This window comes from Pinus tabuliformis, chromosome 7, assembly GCF_031772625.1.
Source record: "Pinus tabuliformis cultivar Carrire ecotype Pingquan chromosome 7, CPIR1, whole genome shotgun sequence".
NCBI classification, from domain to species: domain Eukaryota; kingdom Viridiplantae; phylum Streptophyta; class Pinopsida; order Pinales; family Pinaceae; genus Pinus; species Pinus tabuliformis.
Window position 1 is genome coordinate 1,422,845,610 of NC_142293.1, and position 12,857 is coordinate 1,422,858,466.

At 36.8% G+C, this 12,857-nt stretch overlaps 1 protein-coding gene across 1 annotated transcript; it reads left to right on the top strand.

Annotated features, from left to right (window-relative positions):
* The first annotated feature begins 2,090 nt into the window (after positions 1-2,090).
* On the top strand, positions 2,091-2,934 carry LOC149253007 (SKP1-like protein 1B). The gene is made up of 2 exons (XM_089456749.1): positions 2,091-2,393; positions 2,761-2,934. Exons 1-2 carry the CDS (start codon positions 2,091-2,093, stop codon positions 2,932-2,934), a joined length of 477 nt encoding a protein of 158 aa, XP_089312875.1.
* The last annotated feature ends 9,923 nt before the right edge of the window (positions 2,935-12,857 follow it).

A 12,857-nucleotide genomic window follows, 5' to 3' on the forward strand; every position in this document is an offset into this window, starting at 1 on the left:
CCTGATCCGAGGCCTTGGCAGGGGATCTGGTCCCATTCAACGATCCCCAAGATAGATATCTTTTGTTGGCTTCTTTTCCATCACAGGATATTGAATGAAGACAGAATTCGCAAAAGAGGCGTTAATGGTCCCTGACGCTGCTCGTTGTGCGAAGACCATGAAGAAACAGTCGCTCATTTGATGCTCTCCTGCAAATTCGCAGCTGCTCTTTGGAAGGAGGCGTTAAGTCCCCTGAACACTGACTTCACTACTCCTAATCATTGCTCAAACCTGTTTGCAAATTGGATGCGCATGTATCCTGGTGGCACTCAAAACCTTCATATCAAAACCGCCTGGCTCGCCCTGCCTAAAATTACCTGCTGGCACATTTGGTTGGAACGAAACAAAAGGATTTTTAATGATAAAAAGAGTGATCCTAAAATAATCTGGATTAAAATTAAAAGTCACCTGAAGGACTGTGTGGGAGATCAGTTGGACAGGGAAGATCTTAGCGATCAAGACGCAGCTTGGGGAGATTCTCTGGGCCTCCAGTTCGTTGACAAAGTCAGGCTTCCTCCTCCCCTAAAGCATTGGCAAATCCGTCTCAAGACTGAAGAACTCGTTGAGTTATGCAAAAAGAAGGCAAGAAAAACTCTTTTCTTTGACGGAGCCGCAAAGGGCAATCCCGGCAGTTCTGGAGCAGGTGGTGTCATTAAAAATGCAGATGGCAGAATCGAATCTAGATATGCTTGGGGAGTGGGCTTCAACTCCAGCATTCAAGCTGAAGCCTTGGCTCTCCTCCAGGGACTCAAGATGCTCATCTCTTTGGGCATCAAAGATGCAATTATTTTTGGGGACTCCCAGTCCATAATTAAGGCCATGGTGGATAAATCCTCTCCCTCATATTTAAGATTATCAAGACTCCTGAGCAGAATTAGAGTCGTGACAAACACTTTCCAGAATCTGGAGTTCCTTCATGTTAAGAGAGAAAACAATAAAGAAGCCGATGTTGAAGCCAACAAAGCGGTGCTTCTCCCCCCTGGAGCGCTCCTAAGAGATGGAGACGAAAGCTGGGACCCCATCCCTTAAATAGCTTGTTTAAAATGTTTTACTGCCTTTTAATGAAGCAATTTGTTTGTATCAGCAATTTAGGAAAGATAGATAAAGTTACAAGAACTACAGCTAGTAAAAATCGCAGGCTTAGTGGAGGGGAAGTCAATTGGATCCTGATAGAAGAGAAATCTGATCTCTGTGCACCTCTTTGTAATCTGAATTAAGAAATCTGATCTCTGTGCACCTCTTTGTAATCTGAATTATGGCTTTCCAGCCAAGAATTAATACATCAACCTACTCGTTTCTGTAAAAAAAAAACAATTTTATGAACATAAATTAGTTAACATAGATCTTCAATTAGTTTATTTAAATTTCTTGTTGAAATATTTTTGAACACATTTTTTTTTACTTATTTTTCTTATTATAGCCAACATTATTTTTCTGTTTACAATATAATTTTTATTTTTATTTTAAAGGGAACAAATGGCGGATAAACTTACACATCCCCTCGACTCAATAAATAATATTAGTTAATCATATTTCTTATTTTTTGATAATGACATTCAATAGTATAATATTTTATTATTTGTTTTATTTTTATGATGATTTTTTGTTTTTGTTAATTCTTTTATTTTATTAACTACATTTAAGCTAAACGGAACGTACTAGCTATTTTTAGCAAAGAGTAATTTCAGATGCAATTTGGCCCACTCATACACTAAAATAAAATAGGTGGAGCACGAATCGAAAACAATTAGCGGGTATAAAACAATAAAATAAGAAAACCCTAAAAGCTCTAGATTTGGGTTATGTTAACTAGAGTTAAGAAAAAATAATTAAAAAAGGCAGCGAATGGCCCATGGCATGGTTATTTGGGTAATCAATCAGGCTATAAATATATGGACTTATTGCCCTTACCACATATCGCTCATCTCATATTGATCGAGCAAAAGTTCGTTCATACTTTCTCGAGTTCTCTTCGCTTATACACAGAAATTCAGTCCTTTCTTTTTATTCAGATCATCTTTTATTCGGATCAACTTTTTAGTTGGGGAGCCATGGCCTCGGAAAGCAAGGTGAGTTTGAAGAGCTCAGATGGCGAATTGTTTGATGTCACTGAGGCTGTGGCATTTGAATCTCAGACCATCAAGTACATGATCGAGGACACTGGCACCGCCAATGCTATTCCGCTGCCAAACGTTTCTAGTGCGATACTCTCGAAGGTCATCCAATACTGCAAGTACCATGTCGATGCTCAGAACCGCGCACATGAGAAATCGGCCATTTCGGAGGACGAAATCAAGACTTGGGATGAAGAATTCGTAAAAGTCGATCAGGCGACTTTGTTCGACCTTATCCTGGTATTCTGTCAGAAACTCTTATTTGATGGTTTGGTATTCTTTGAACCAAACTATCGCTTTTCTTATTTGTTGTTTTGAGGGGTCTAATCTACCTGAATTACCCCAACCAAATTGTTTGGAACCTCTGAGTACAGTTACCGATGGCTTCTCCAGTAAATCAATGTTCCATCAATTAATTGTTTTTTTAATTTCTGAGATCCTTCAATGCTAGAAATCTCTGTGTAGTCTCATTCCATGTAATTGTTCTGCAATATCTTCGTCGCTTTCTTTAGTAATGCTTAGCACATGTATATGCCTGTCCAGGCTATAGATACATTTGTATATTTTACGGAAATTTTGGCTTATTAAGCTTTCCGGGTTTTTGCAGGCTGCTAATTACCTAAACATAAAAAATCTGCTAGATCTTGCATGTCGGACTGTTGCCGACATGATAAAAGGGAAAACGCCAGAAGAAATACGCAGAACTTTCAACATAAGGAATGATTTTACTCCTGAAGAGGAGGAGGAGGTCAGGCGTGAAAATCAGTGGGCCTTTGATTGATTCTAGGGAATTGGTGCAAAAACAGTATATATATTTCTGTGCCGTGGTGTTTGCTTTTATTGTAGTCAAGAATTAGTCGAGAATTTGTTTAGAAACTATTAGTGGTATATTTTTTTTGTTTGGATTCGTCAATTTCTAATACTGGACCGGCTTTGAAACTCTAACGCCAATGGTTTGTTCTGGTTGAATAATTTTGTAAAGATCTCGGAGCAACTCCTTCAGTAGTATAGGGCTTGTCGAATTTCTAATAAATATTGCAACTATTTTTCTGTCAACTGTGTAGTGAAATGGGCTCCAATTGCATGGTTTTAACGTTTTGAATTTTTTTGAATCTATGTACACTGGATGGCTTTTTCATTTTTGATTTCCTTGTATTGCACGAATGAATGCGCCGAGTTTAGAGTATTATTGCACGAATGGATTGCCTCAGTTTAGAGGATTATTGCACGAATGAATGGGCCCAACTGTGTGGCATGCTTGTATATGTTTTACTATAGTAATTTAGAAGGTGAAGGTGGGGACTGACGAAAATGCAATTTGGGTTGGAACTTTTTGTTTTTTTCTTAAAAATTGTTTTTGCAAGCAGAACATGTTGTTTTATTAAAAGAAAATTCACGTGTCTTATCTGGTTTTAACATTTTGATTTTTTTTAATTAATTTCCTTGCTATTATTATTGCACAAATGAATTCGCTAAATTTAGAGTATTATTGCACGAATAAATGGCCTCAGTTTGGATCCCAGGTTTTGATATTTTGATTTTGTTTTGAATTTATGTGCCCCGAATGGCTTTCATATTTTTAATTTCCTTGCTATTATTATTGCACGAATGAATTCGGTAAATTTAGAGTATTGTTGCACGAATAAATTTAGAGTTTGGATCGCCGCAGCTTGATGCTTTCTTTTGCTAGGCGCCATGTTTGTTGTATCCACCAGTTGAGAGCCTTCTTTTCCTGCGAAAAGCTCATAAAGTTGCAAATGAGGACATGCTCTTGCATATCACCCTGTACGCAGCTATTTCAGGGACTTTGATTTCTAGTGTCGGTATTTCTTAGTTTTTGGTTTGCACGTGTTTGGGGCGGATTGCTGAGCCCAGGTCCTCCCGCTGGTCCCTGCTGAGGTGTTGCTTGGTTGATGTTCAACGGTTTTTCCTGCCATCCCCTCTCCTGAGTGGTTGGATGAAGGGTTTTTGAAGATATTGTGATTGGTAAGTTTTGTGGAGGCCTCGAGTTGGGGTGTCAGATCTGGCCTTTTCTATTTCTTACCTTATACCATTATAAATACCCAGTTGTCTATAATGCGATTTTTTAGAAGTTTTTTTCCGATCAAAATCTCGCAGTAATTTATTGGAATCACAAGTTTGATAGCTAGTTTCTGCACAGTCAAAGCGTCTTGGGGTTTTTCAGGGTGCTGAATCCAAATATGTAGTCAAAAAACTATTTTAACTGCAACAAATCAAGATTTAACCTCAATTTCTTCCGCCAGATTGAATCTCCAAAAAATCGCATTATAGACAACTCCTATAAATACTATGTCCTTACACCTTAGTAACAGCCCAATTGACGTCATCGCATCTCGGATGGTGCCGCATGTTACCTGCATCCCATTTCCAACCTCCAGGGTCACGCAGCTCCGGCGACTCTGTCGTCTGCCCTGTTCCTGCCAGGCAACCTGCCCGCCTCCACTTTGGTGTATTAATGACATTTACCAACCCTCCGTGGAGGCTCATAAACGCCTTACCAACCATCATCGATACATTATCTGCTCAAATCCGGGCAATTCAAAATCCAACCATTGAACAAATTCACTGTGGAGCTCCCGCGAACAGAGGTTACAGAAGGTGATCCCCCTGGACAGCGGCGAAACAGGTATTTCAATCGACCTCTGTCTTGCGCGTAAGGCCAAATTGTGCTTTGAAAAGTTTGAGGTCTCCCAAGGCCAAACTATAGCGTTTGTTGAGTTTGGTGGAAATAACTTCCACCGTCTACCAGTATAAAGTTTCAACCAGTGCTTTGTATATGTAGTAATTAAAAGTTTCAACCAGTGCTTTGTATATGTAACAATATAATTACTGAGAATACAGTTCTATTTTTTAAAATTTCTCAATATTCCCACAGCTAAAGGCTTTCAAGAGTAGATCTAACTGGGTACCTTAGTAACGAATTTACCAGTCGAAACTTGACCGCTTCTCGGATTTAAAAAAAACTCAACTATGAAGTGAAATATTTTTAAATAAATTATAATCTGCTTGCCTTTTTTTCTAACTGGGTACCTTAGTAACGAATTTACCAGTCGAAACTTGACCGCTTCTCGGATTTTAAAAAAACTCAACTATGAAGTGAAATATTTTTAAATAAATTATAATCTGCTTGCCTTTTTTCTGTAATTGCAATATCATTTTTAGAAAACATTCGCCAATCAATATAAAAATCACAACAATGGAAAGAAAATATTAGAAAACCTTTATCAAAATGCAGAGAACAAAAGATGATTAGAAACGCAGTACATTTTAAACAAAGAAGAAAAGGAAAAAGAGGTTGAAATGCCAATCACCAAGGTGTGATTGATCTGCCATTTATTCTCAACCTTAATTATGAAATACTCGTTCTCAGGGAACGGAGAATATAGTTATTCGTGTCCGAATAACTATCGTTTTCCAGATGAATATTATATAAGTGGAATGTTTGTTTCTACGTTCATATGGAGAAAGCGCAAGCGGTGACCGGATATCTAGATCATAGAGAAATATGACATATCTGGTTGTTGTTCACATGGATAAGTGGATGTACTAAACATAAAGGTGTGCTGGAACAACTTTGTAATATGTGAAATTCTTTTAAATCTATCACATAAATAGTTCTAGTATCAATGTTTTAAACTCTTCAGTTTTGTTCGTTTTTAGAAAAAAAAACAAAAAAAATATGATCAAGCCAAAGGAATGAATAAACTTTCTTTAATGTCTTCAAGGGGAGCTTGTACATAAAAAGCTGCAAAATGTTGCATGATATGATTGACCTTGCCTACAAAACATAGTCATCTTATACAATCTTGAAAACAAAGATTCTATACACACAAGTTTGAAATCTAATACTTGTATGAGTGAACATATGACAAACACGTAGATATCCTTGAACGGAAATCTTGTACATTCATAAAAGTCCTATAACATGTGGACTATAACAAGAAAATACATACATCAATGAAAAACTTCTACTTGTTGAACATAGTTAATGATTGTTCGCTTTACAAAATCATCTAAATAGGTAATGACAACAAGTAATTACAAAATTTACAAAACAAATTTACAATAAATTTATGGGTTCTCTTCTTTCATCATCATTGTCTTGAAGGTCGCTTAGGATTGTTATGCCTTCTTTACCACCTCTTATTTCCCTTGCGTTATGTAGCACAATCTCTTTACCTTTATGTCCATGCATCTTGCAATGAGTACATAAGAACTTCCTCTTGTTTTCTCACATAGAAGTTCTCTCATCTGAAGGAGAGTCATTATGCTTGATGCCAAAAATTTGATTCGTTCTTTTAACCATAATCATATGTATCTCACATATATCCACAATTATTCAAAATTTCCATGCACTTGGGAGATGAATTAACATTTTCACAAGGTGGTGACATCTCATCCTCAGATGGTTGATGTTCCTCAAGCCGTTTGGGGCATTCTCCAAACTCCCTTCAACCATAACCCAATCCCTGATACTTCGGTCTCCCCTGAGCCATAAATGGATTGACAATATCTTGGCCACTTATGTCAAGGCATCCACCTTCATAATCCATCGTGGAAAGAAAATTCATACCTAATCCTTTGGTATGTTGATCAAACATTGAAAAATAAGTGTTATGCACGTAAATGGAAGGAATGGTACTTGAGATTTCGATTACCTCCTTAAACTTGTCATTCATATTTTCACCTTTTGATCATCAAGCACTTGCTTTTATGAAAAACATATGTTCATCTTCTCCTCTTCATATATTTATAACATCCTTCTCAACTCTATGTTGTCCATACAAAGAGCCAAATTTTGCTCCTGTAGCTCTTGGAGACTCTTGGCTGCCCATTTTTTCAACTTGGTCAAGTGGTGCTCTGATACCAAACTGATCTGAAATTAGAGTAGTTAACTTTTTTCTTTTTTTCCAAAATCGAATAAAAAAAAATTAGGACCATGTTGACACTTTACAAGGTAAAAATGGGCCTTGAAACAAAAATTTTTTCCAATGTCTCTTGAAGTCATGAATTAATATTCATATGTAACTTACCATAATGAACATAAAAACACATAATCCATGTAATCATAATAAAGAGCATAACAAAATGTTTGTTGACAGAGTTCACCCCTCCTGGGCTACATCTCTGGGCCTGTCAACATGAGTACACCACTCATATATTTAGTATCAAATGAAGTACATAAATGTTTTCTGCAAGTAAATAGGTGGCTATTACCCCTAAAAGGTAATGTCCTCCTGCAAAGAACTCTCACAAACAACAACAACACAACACATCTCCTACAAATATGACATACTCCAAATGAAATGAGTTAAAAAGAGCATGTGAACGCTTCAATTCCACATTGAAGCACATAAATAAAACTTGATGTTGAGAGAAGTTAAACCTGAGCTGAACCCTATAAGTTACAATTGTTGCAGTAGACTTATGAAGGTGAGAATACCCCTACAAGGTGTTCTCCAAGCCCAAATACCTTACAGAAATTCTTCCAAACCTTGACTGATCAATACACCTTTATTCTAAAGCATGCACAAAGGCTACTTAGATGTGCCTAAATTAGACATTAGAGGTCACCAATGGATTCAAAACATCGAGAAAATGCTAAGTGGACTCTTTCTGAGCTCAATTTGGCCTAAAACTCTAAAATCTATGAGCTCTTCACCTCTATCGTGAACAAGACTGTCAATCATCCTACAAATTGGACCTTATGTGTAACTGTTCTACAATTTCCCCCCAAAATTTGTTAAATGAGCGACAATTTCGCTTTCCACCAATGCATTCTGTTGGATGATTAAATTTTCCAACCACCCCACAAGTCCAAAAATTGCAGTCATATTGGCACACAGGGCTGAGGGTTCTGCCTTAATGCCTACCCCTGCCACTTAATCCCCTCAATGTCATACATGTGGTCATATTAGCGCCATCAAACTGAGGGTCGGACTAATAGCCTAGTCTTCCCATCGAGCTCCGTATCTCCTGGCGTGCAGTGACGTAATGGTCCATAGGAGTTGTGGCTGGCCCCTTGCCTCAATCTCCTATCATTGGCACCTAAACCTACAAACGATGGTCCTATGGGTGTGCATCAGACAAAGGATTAGGGCGTTTCCCTAGCCCCACCATCGATAGCTCCTTTTGCTCCGTGTCATGGTTGCATGTGGTGGACACGAACGAGGGCTAAGGGTCATTACGAAAACCCTCTTTGGTGAGCTCCTTCGAAAACTCAGCCAAGGGTTGTGTGGAAATAAAGTGACCGGGGGTTGGGACTAGCATCCTGACCCCTCTTTCCAAATGATGGAGACATAAAGTTTCAAGTATTGGTTCTACCCATAATATAACAAGCACCACAGTGAGCAGAGTTGGTAGAGCGCTAGAATGATAGCTAGGAGGTGAGGGGTCTAAATATGGTTGGGCCTTCGACTGACCCACACCAAATTTTTAAGTGACGTTGGGCTGCCAAATGGCAACCCAGGACTAGGCCATGTGGCACCCATTCATTGGTCCACTTCAATTAAGCATGAACCAATCAGATACGCCCAAAAACCAGTGAACCAAAACTTGCCATGTTCTAACTTGTCACTGGGTCGTACCCTACAGAGTCACCTTGCTAACTCAACAATACAAAATCCGAGTCCGCTGCCCTTCTCAATTTTAGTTGTTTCACTAAATGATCATCACAAGATAACTTGAGTATACAGTGTTGAATTGAGGTTAAACGAACGTTGTTTGATTCATAATAACAAGAACTTCTATTTGGCGATGGTTTCAAGACTTTCTAATAACTTTCATTTTTGAGTTAAAAATAGATCACCTGATCATATACAATTGTTGTAAATTTCCATGTAGATTATTACAGGAGTTGCTATTGTTACAAGTGCCATCATAGGTTCTACTTCAATTACTACAATTCCTATCAGCCAGTTGCCACAACACCTACCAGTGAGTTGCTACAACACTTATCAATGAATTGTTATAATATCTATTAGGTAGGTGTAGGTATGTTTCTTTTTCCTTTATTTAAGCTAAGTTCATTCAATGCCGTGGATTTGTATTTGGAAAGACACTTATAATTCCATCCTAATTCCTCATCCATTTCCATTTCCTTTCTCAAAGGTTGACACTCTCTTCAGTTTGTGAGGTATCATTACCTTTTCATTCTATAACATTCCCTCACCATTCTTATCAATCTCCACTCCAATATTCATACATGAGAAGGGTTCAAAATTTTCAACAGTAAAATAATTTGTTGCAACCACACAAGAACCCATAGTAAGAACGATAAAAGTATTTATTGGTTCCACACAAGAACTAGTAGTAATAACAATAAAAGGTCTTGCTACTACCACACAAGAACTAGTAGCCATAAAGATAAGATGTTGTTGCTCCAATTTAACCAACAATGGAAAATTAACCAGATGAAAGGGAGAACCCACATTTATAAATGCGATATATCTCTTGTTTGTCCATGATCATTTTCAAATCTACCATTTTAAGTAGCATATCCAACTTATTAGTGTGTTTAATATGCAAGCAACAACAAGGACATTTGACAACAATAATAAAATAAATACGACCTATTCTTGCTACACAAAACTAAGAATAGGAAATGAAACATCATCATGTCACAAGAATTTAGCTATTAGGATGTTGTTGTTACTACTCTTATAACAATATTGCTGCTACTATACTTTTTATGTGCAAGGAAGGGTTTGTCTATATCTCAAAATTTGTGCACCGGATGGTTATGACTTGTTTTGAGGGAAAATAATAAAATACGATAATTATGCTTGCAGAACTTTATACTAAATTACTTTGTAGATAATGGATAAAAGAAGTTTTCCACAATTCCTACAACACTGTCAATGCAACTCCTTATAGATGGTTGTTATAATCTCATTAAATTTGTTCCAGGATGTTAATTTTGAAGTTTCAAAGATTCTATATAACAATTCCCAACAAGAATTTGAGGGAAATGAAATTTTTTCACAATAGGGATAGGTTTTCAATGGGCAAAAGAAGTGTCCCCCCAGTATGGCTAATAAGAGGTATTACATTGCATGAGGACATGCAACATTTTTACTAGGGAGAGATGACAGGTCTCGTAATGGACATATTTCTATACACTCTTTTCCCTATTATTAATTCCTTTTCACTTTCCTATGACTATATATTAGTCCATTCTAATGTTTGTATGTGAAATTTAGACATAAGGTGTTTTCCATTGCATTTCCTTGGTATTTTACATGATTTTATGATTACACATTAAAAAGGTATCATATTTCAATTTATCTTTGACTTAATCTGCAAAAACAACATGCCAAATGTTTTGTTATGGAAGTTATGATGTTTTCATAGGGGATGTTCTGTTTACAGTTGTTGCAACTCTGAACCCTATTGCTACAACTATAATTCATGTCGTTGGGCAAACTCCGAACTCTATTACTACAACTATAATTCATGTTGTTGCTGCAACTCTGAACTCTATTGCTACAACTATAATTCATGTCATTGCTGCAACTCCCATTGTTGCAACTCCAATTCACAATGTTGCTGCAACTCCCACTGTTGCAACTCCCACTGTTGCAACTCTATTTCACGATGTTGTTGCAACTCCCATTGCCACAAATACAATTCATGTTGTCACTATTGCGGCAACTCCAATTCACGTATTTGTGATAACTTTCATTGTTGCAACTCTGATTCATGTGATTGCTATAACTTCAATTCACACCATTGTTGTAACTTAGGAATTACGTTGCAACCCACTGCCGCAACTCCCAAAACCATGAGTTGACAGTAGAACCTTGAGCTAGTGGAACCTTGCGATGGTTGGAAACTCGAATTGATGTTGTAACACAACTATGATTGCATTATTTTAATATGGATCAATATTACTCATGGTTAACTAAGTTATCAAAATTATTTTGGAATTATGTATGATTCGTTTATTTTTTACTAATTATTATCCAATCACGTGAGAGGATTTTGGAGACATATTTATTATTTTCTAATTGTTGGCAAACCAAATGTGAAAATTCTGGTTACCTATTACCGCGGTTCTTTGGGCCGGTTGCCGGCGCCGGGCTCTAGTTGCAACTTGCCTCGATGCCTTGTTCTTTGACTATCCTGTAGAGTCACTCTAGAGTCTAGGGTAGTGGTATGGAGTGGAGGTTGTTGCATCATTAAAAAAAGTAATGGGTAGCTTGTAATGGAGGTTGTTGCATTGAATTTGTAATGGAGGTTGTCACATTGAATTTTTCAGGCCAACATTCATAATGGCGGGCATGACGCTGATATTTTTCCCTATTTTCCCTCTGGTGGGGTGTGTCTTCTCGTTGGGTGTGTCATGCGGTTAAGAAGATTAAAATCTATTTACATTAATTAGTTTTTTTTCTTGCTCTCACATACCTATGATACACCTTGTCTAGGAAGGCAACTACTCATTACTAGAGGAAAACCTAATTATCGATTCCACAAGCTTAGCTGATTAGTATTACTCAGGGCCAGTGACCACTGCCGAGGATTTTTTTATATCACCACATTTAACCAGAGAATTGCGAGCAGCGAAGGAGCCATTTTCCTTTTTTGAAATTGCGAAAAACCCATTTTTACAGGTAATTATGGATAACCCAAAATAGCTTATCTATATGCCACTATTTTTACAGCTATTTCTCGACAAACCGAAAGAGTATTCATTTGTATGAAAAGTCTCAAAACCCAAAAGTAAATATTTAGTCATGTCAATTCTATCACCTTTTAACCTTGGTCTCAAATGGGTTTTACAATTCTTACCAACATTCAATCTCATTGTCACCATAAAGATTTATTTTTGACGATGTTGAAATTGTTGATTATCTTTTTAAGGAGATTGATTTTTGATGATGTTGAAATGGTTGATTATCTTTTTAAGGAGTTGTATCAGTTAGGTGCTCACACAGTTCATGTAACTTAGCTTCAAACATTCTTGCTAACATGCTTGCTCTCTTGATGAGATCATTATTGATTCTTGACATGACATTTAGTTTTATACCTAGTGGATTTCCTTGGGAAACACATTATGATAAAAAGTATTGTTTTTCTTCAGTAGTGTATAAATACCTAGTTGGTTTCTTAAAAAAAACATATAATGTAAAACTAAAAATAAAAATCTAGTCCACCTTGAGAAATACATCATGCAAAAAAAGGTTCAAATTGGTCTAGCTTGAGTCACTGCAGAAAAATTATTAACCTCCCCACTTGAATTCAAATCTAACTTATGACATAAATCTCTTTTTCATGTCCTAGAATTGTTATATTAATACATGTTTCCCCCCATGATACATTATTTTACCCCCTTTTTTCACCAATTTTAACTCTTATACCATGCTCTTCCTTTTCATTTTGACATAAACATGAAGGATTGGGTTTAATGTGTATTTTTATATGAATGAGAAGTTCCAACACTAATTTGGGGATCGATATATTGGCACACTTTCTGGAGAAAACTGAAGATGGGTTTTATCTGTAGTGATGTTTTTATGCTCCCATTTGAGTCAAAGGGCTACCATGGGATTTTTTCCAAAATTCACATGATCTCAGAGATGCAATAGATTTTGTGAAGCAGATTTGTTAAAAATGCACAATTTCCAATTTTTTTAATCATGCACATATTTGAAGAAAATGGGTAGTTACAACCTAAATTTGTAA

Coding starts and splice junctions, on each gene's coding strand:
- LOC149253007 (XM_089456749.1), top strand. CDS start 2,091: ATGGCCTCGGAAAGCAAGGTGAGTTTGAAGAGCTCAGATGGCGAATTG. Junction 2,394..2,760: donor CTTTGTTCGACCTTATCCTG/GTATTCTGTCAG, acceptor GGGTTTTTGCAG/GCTGCTAATTACCTAAACAT.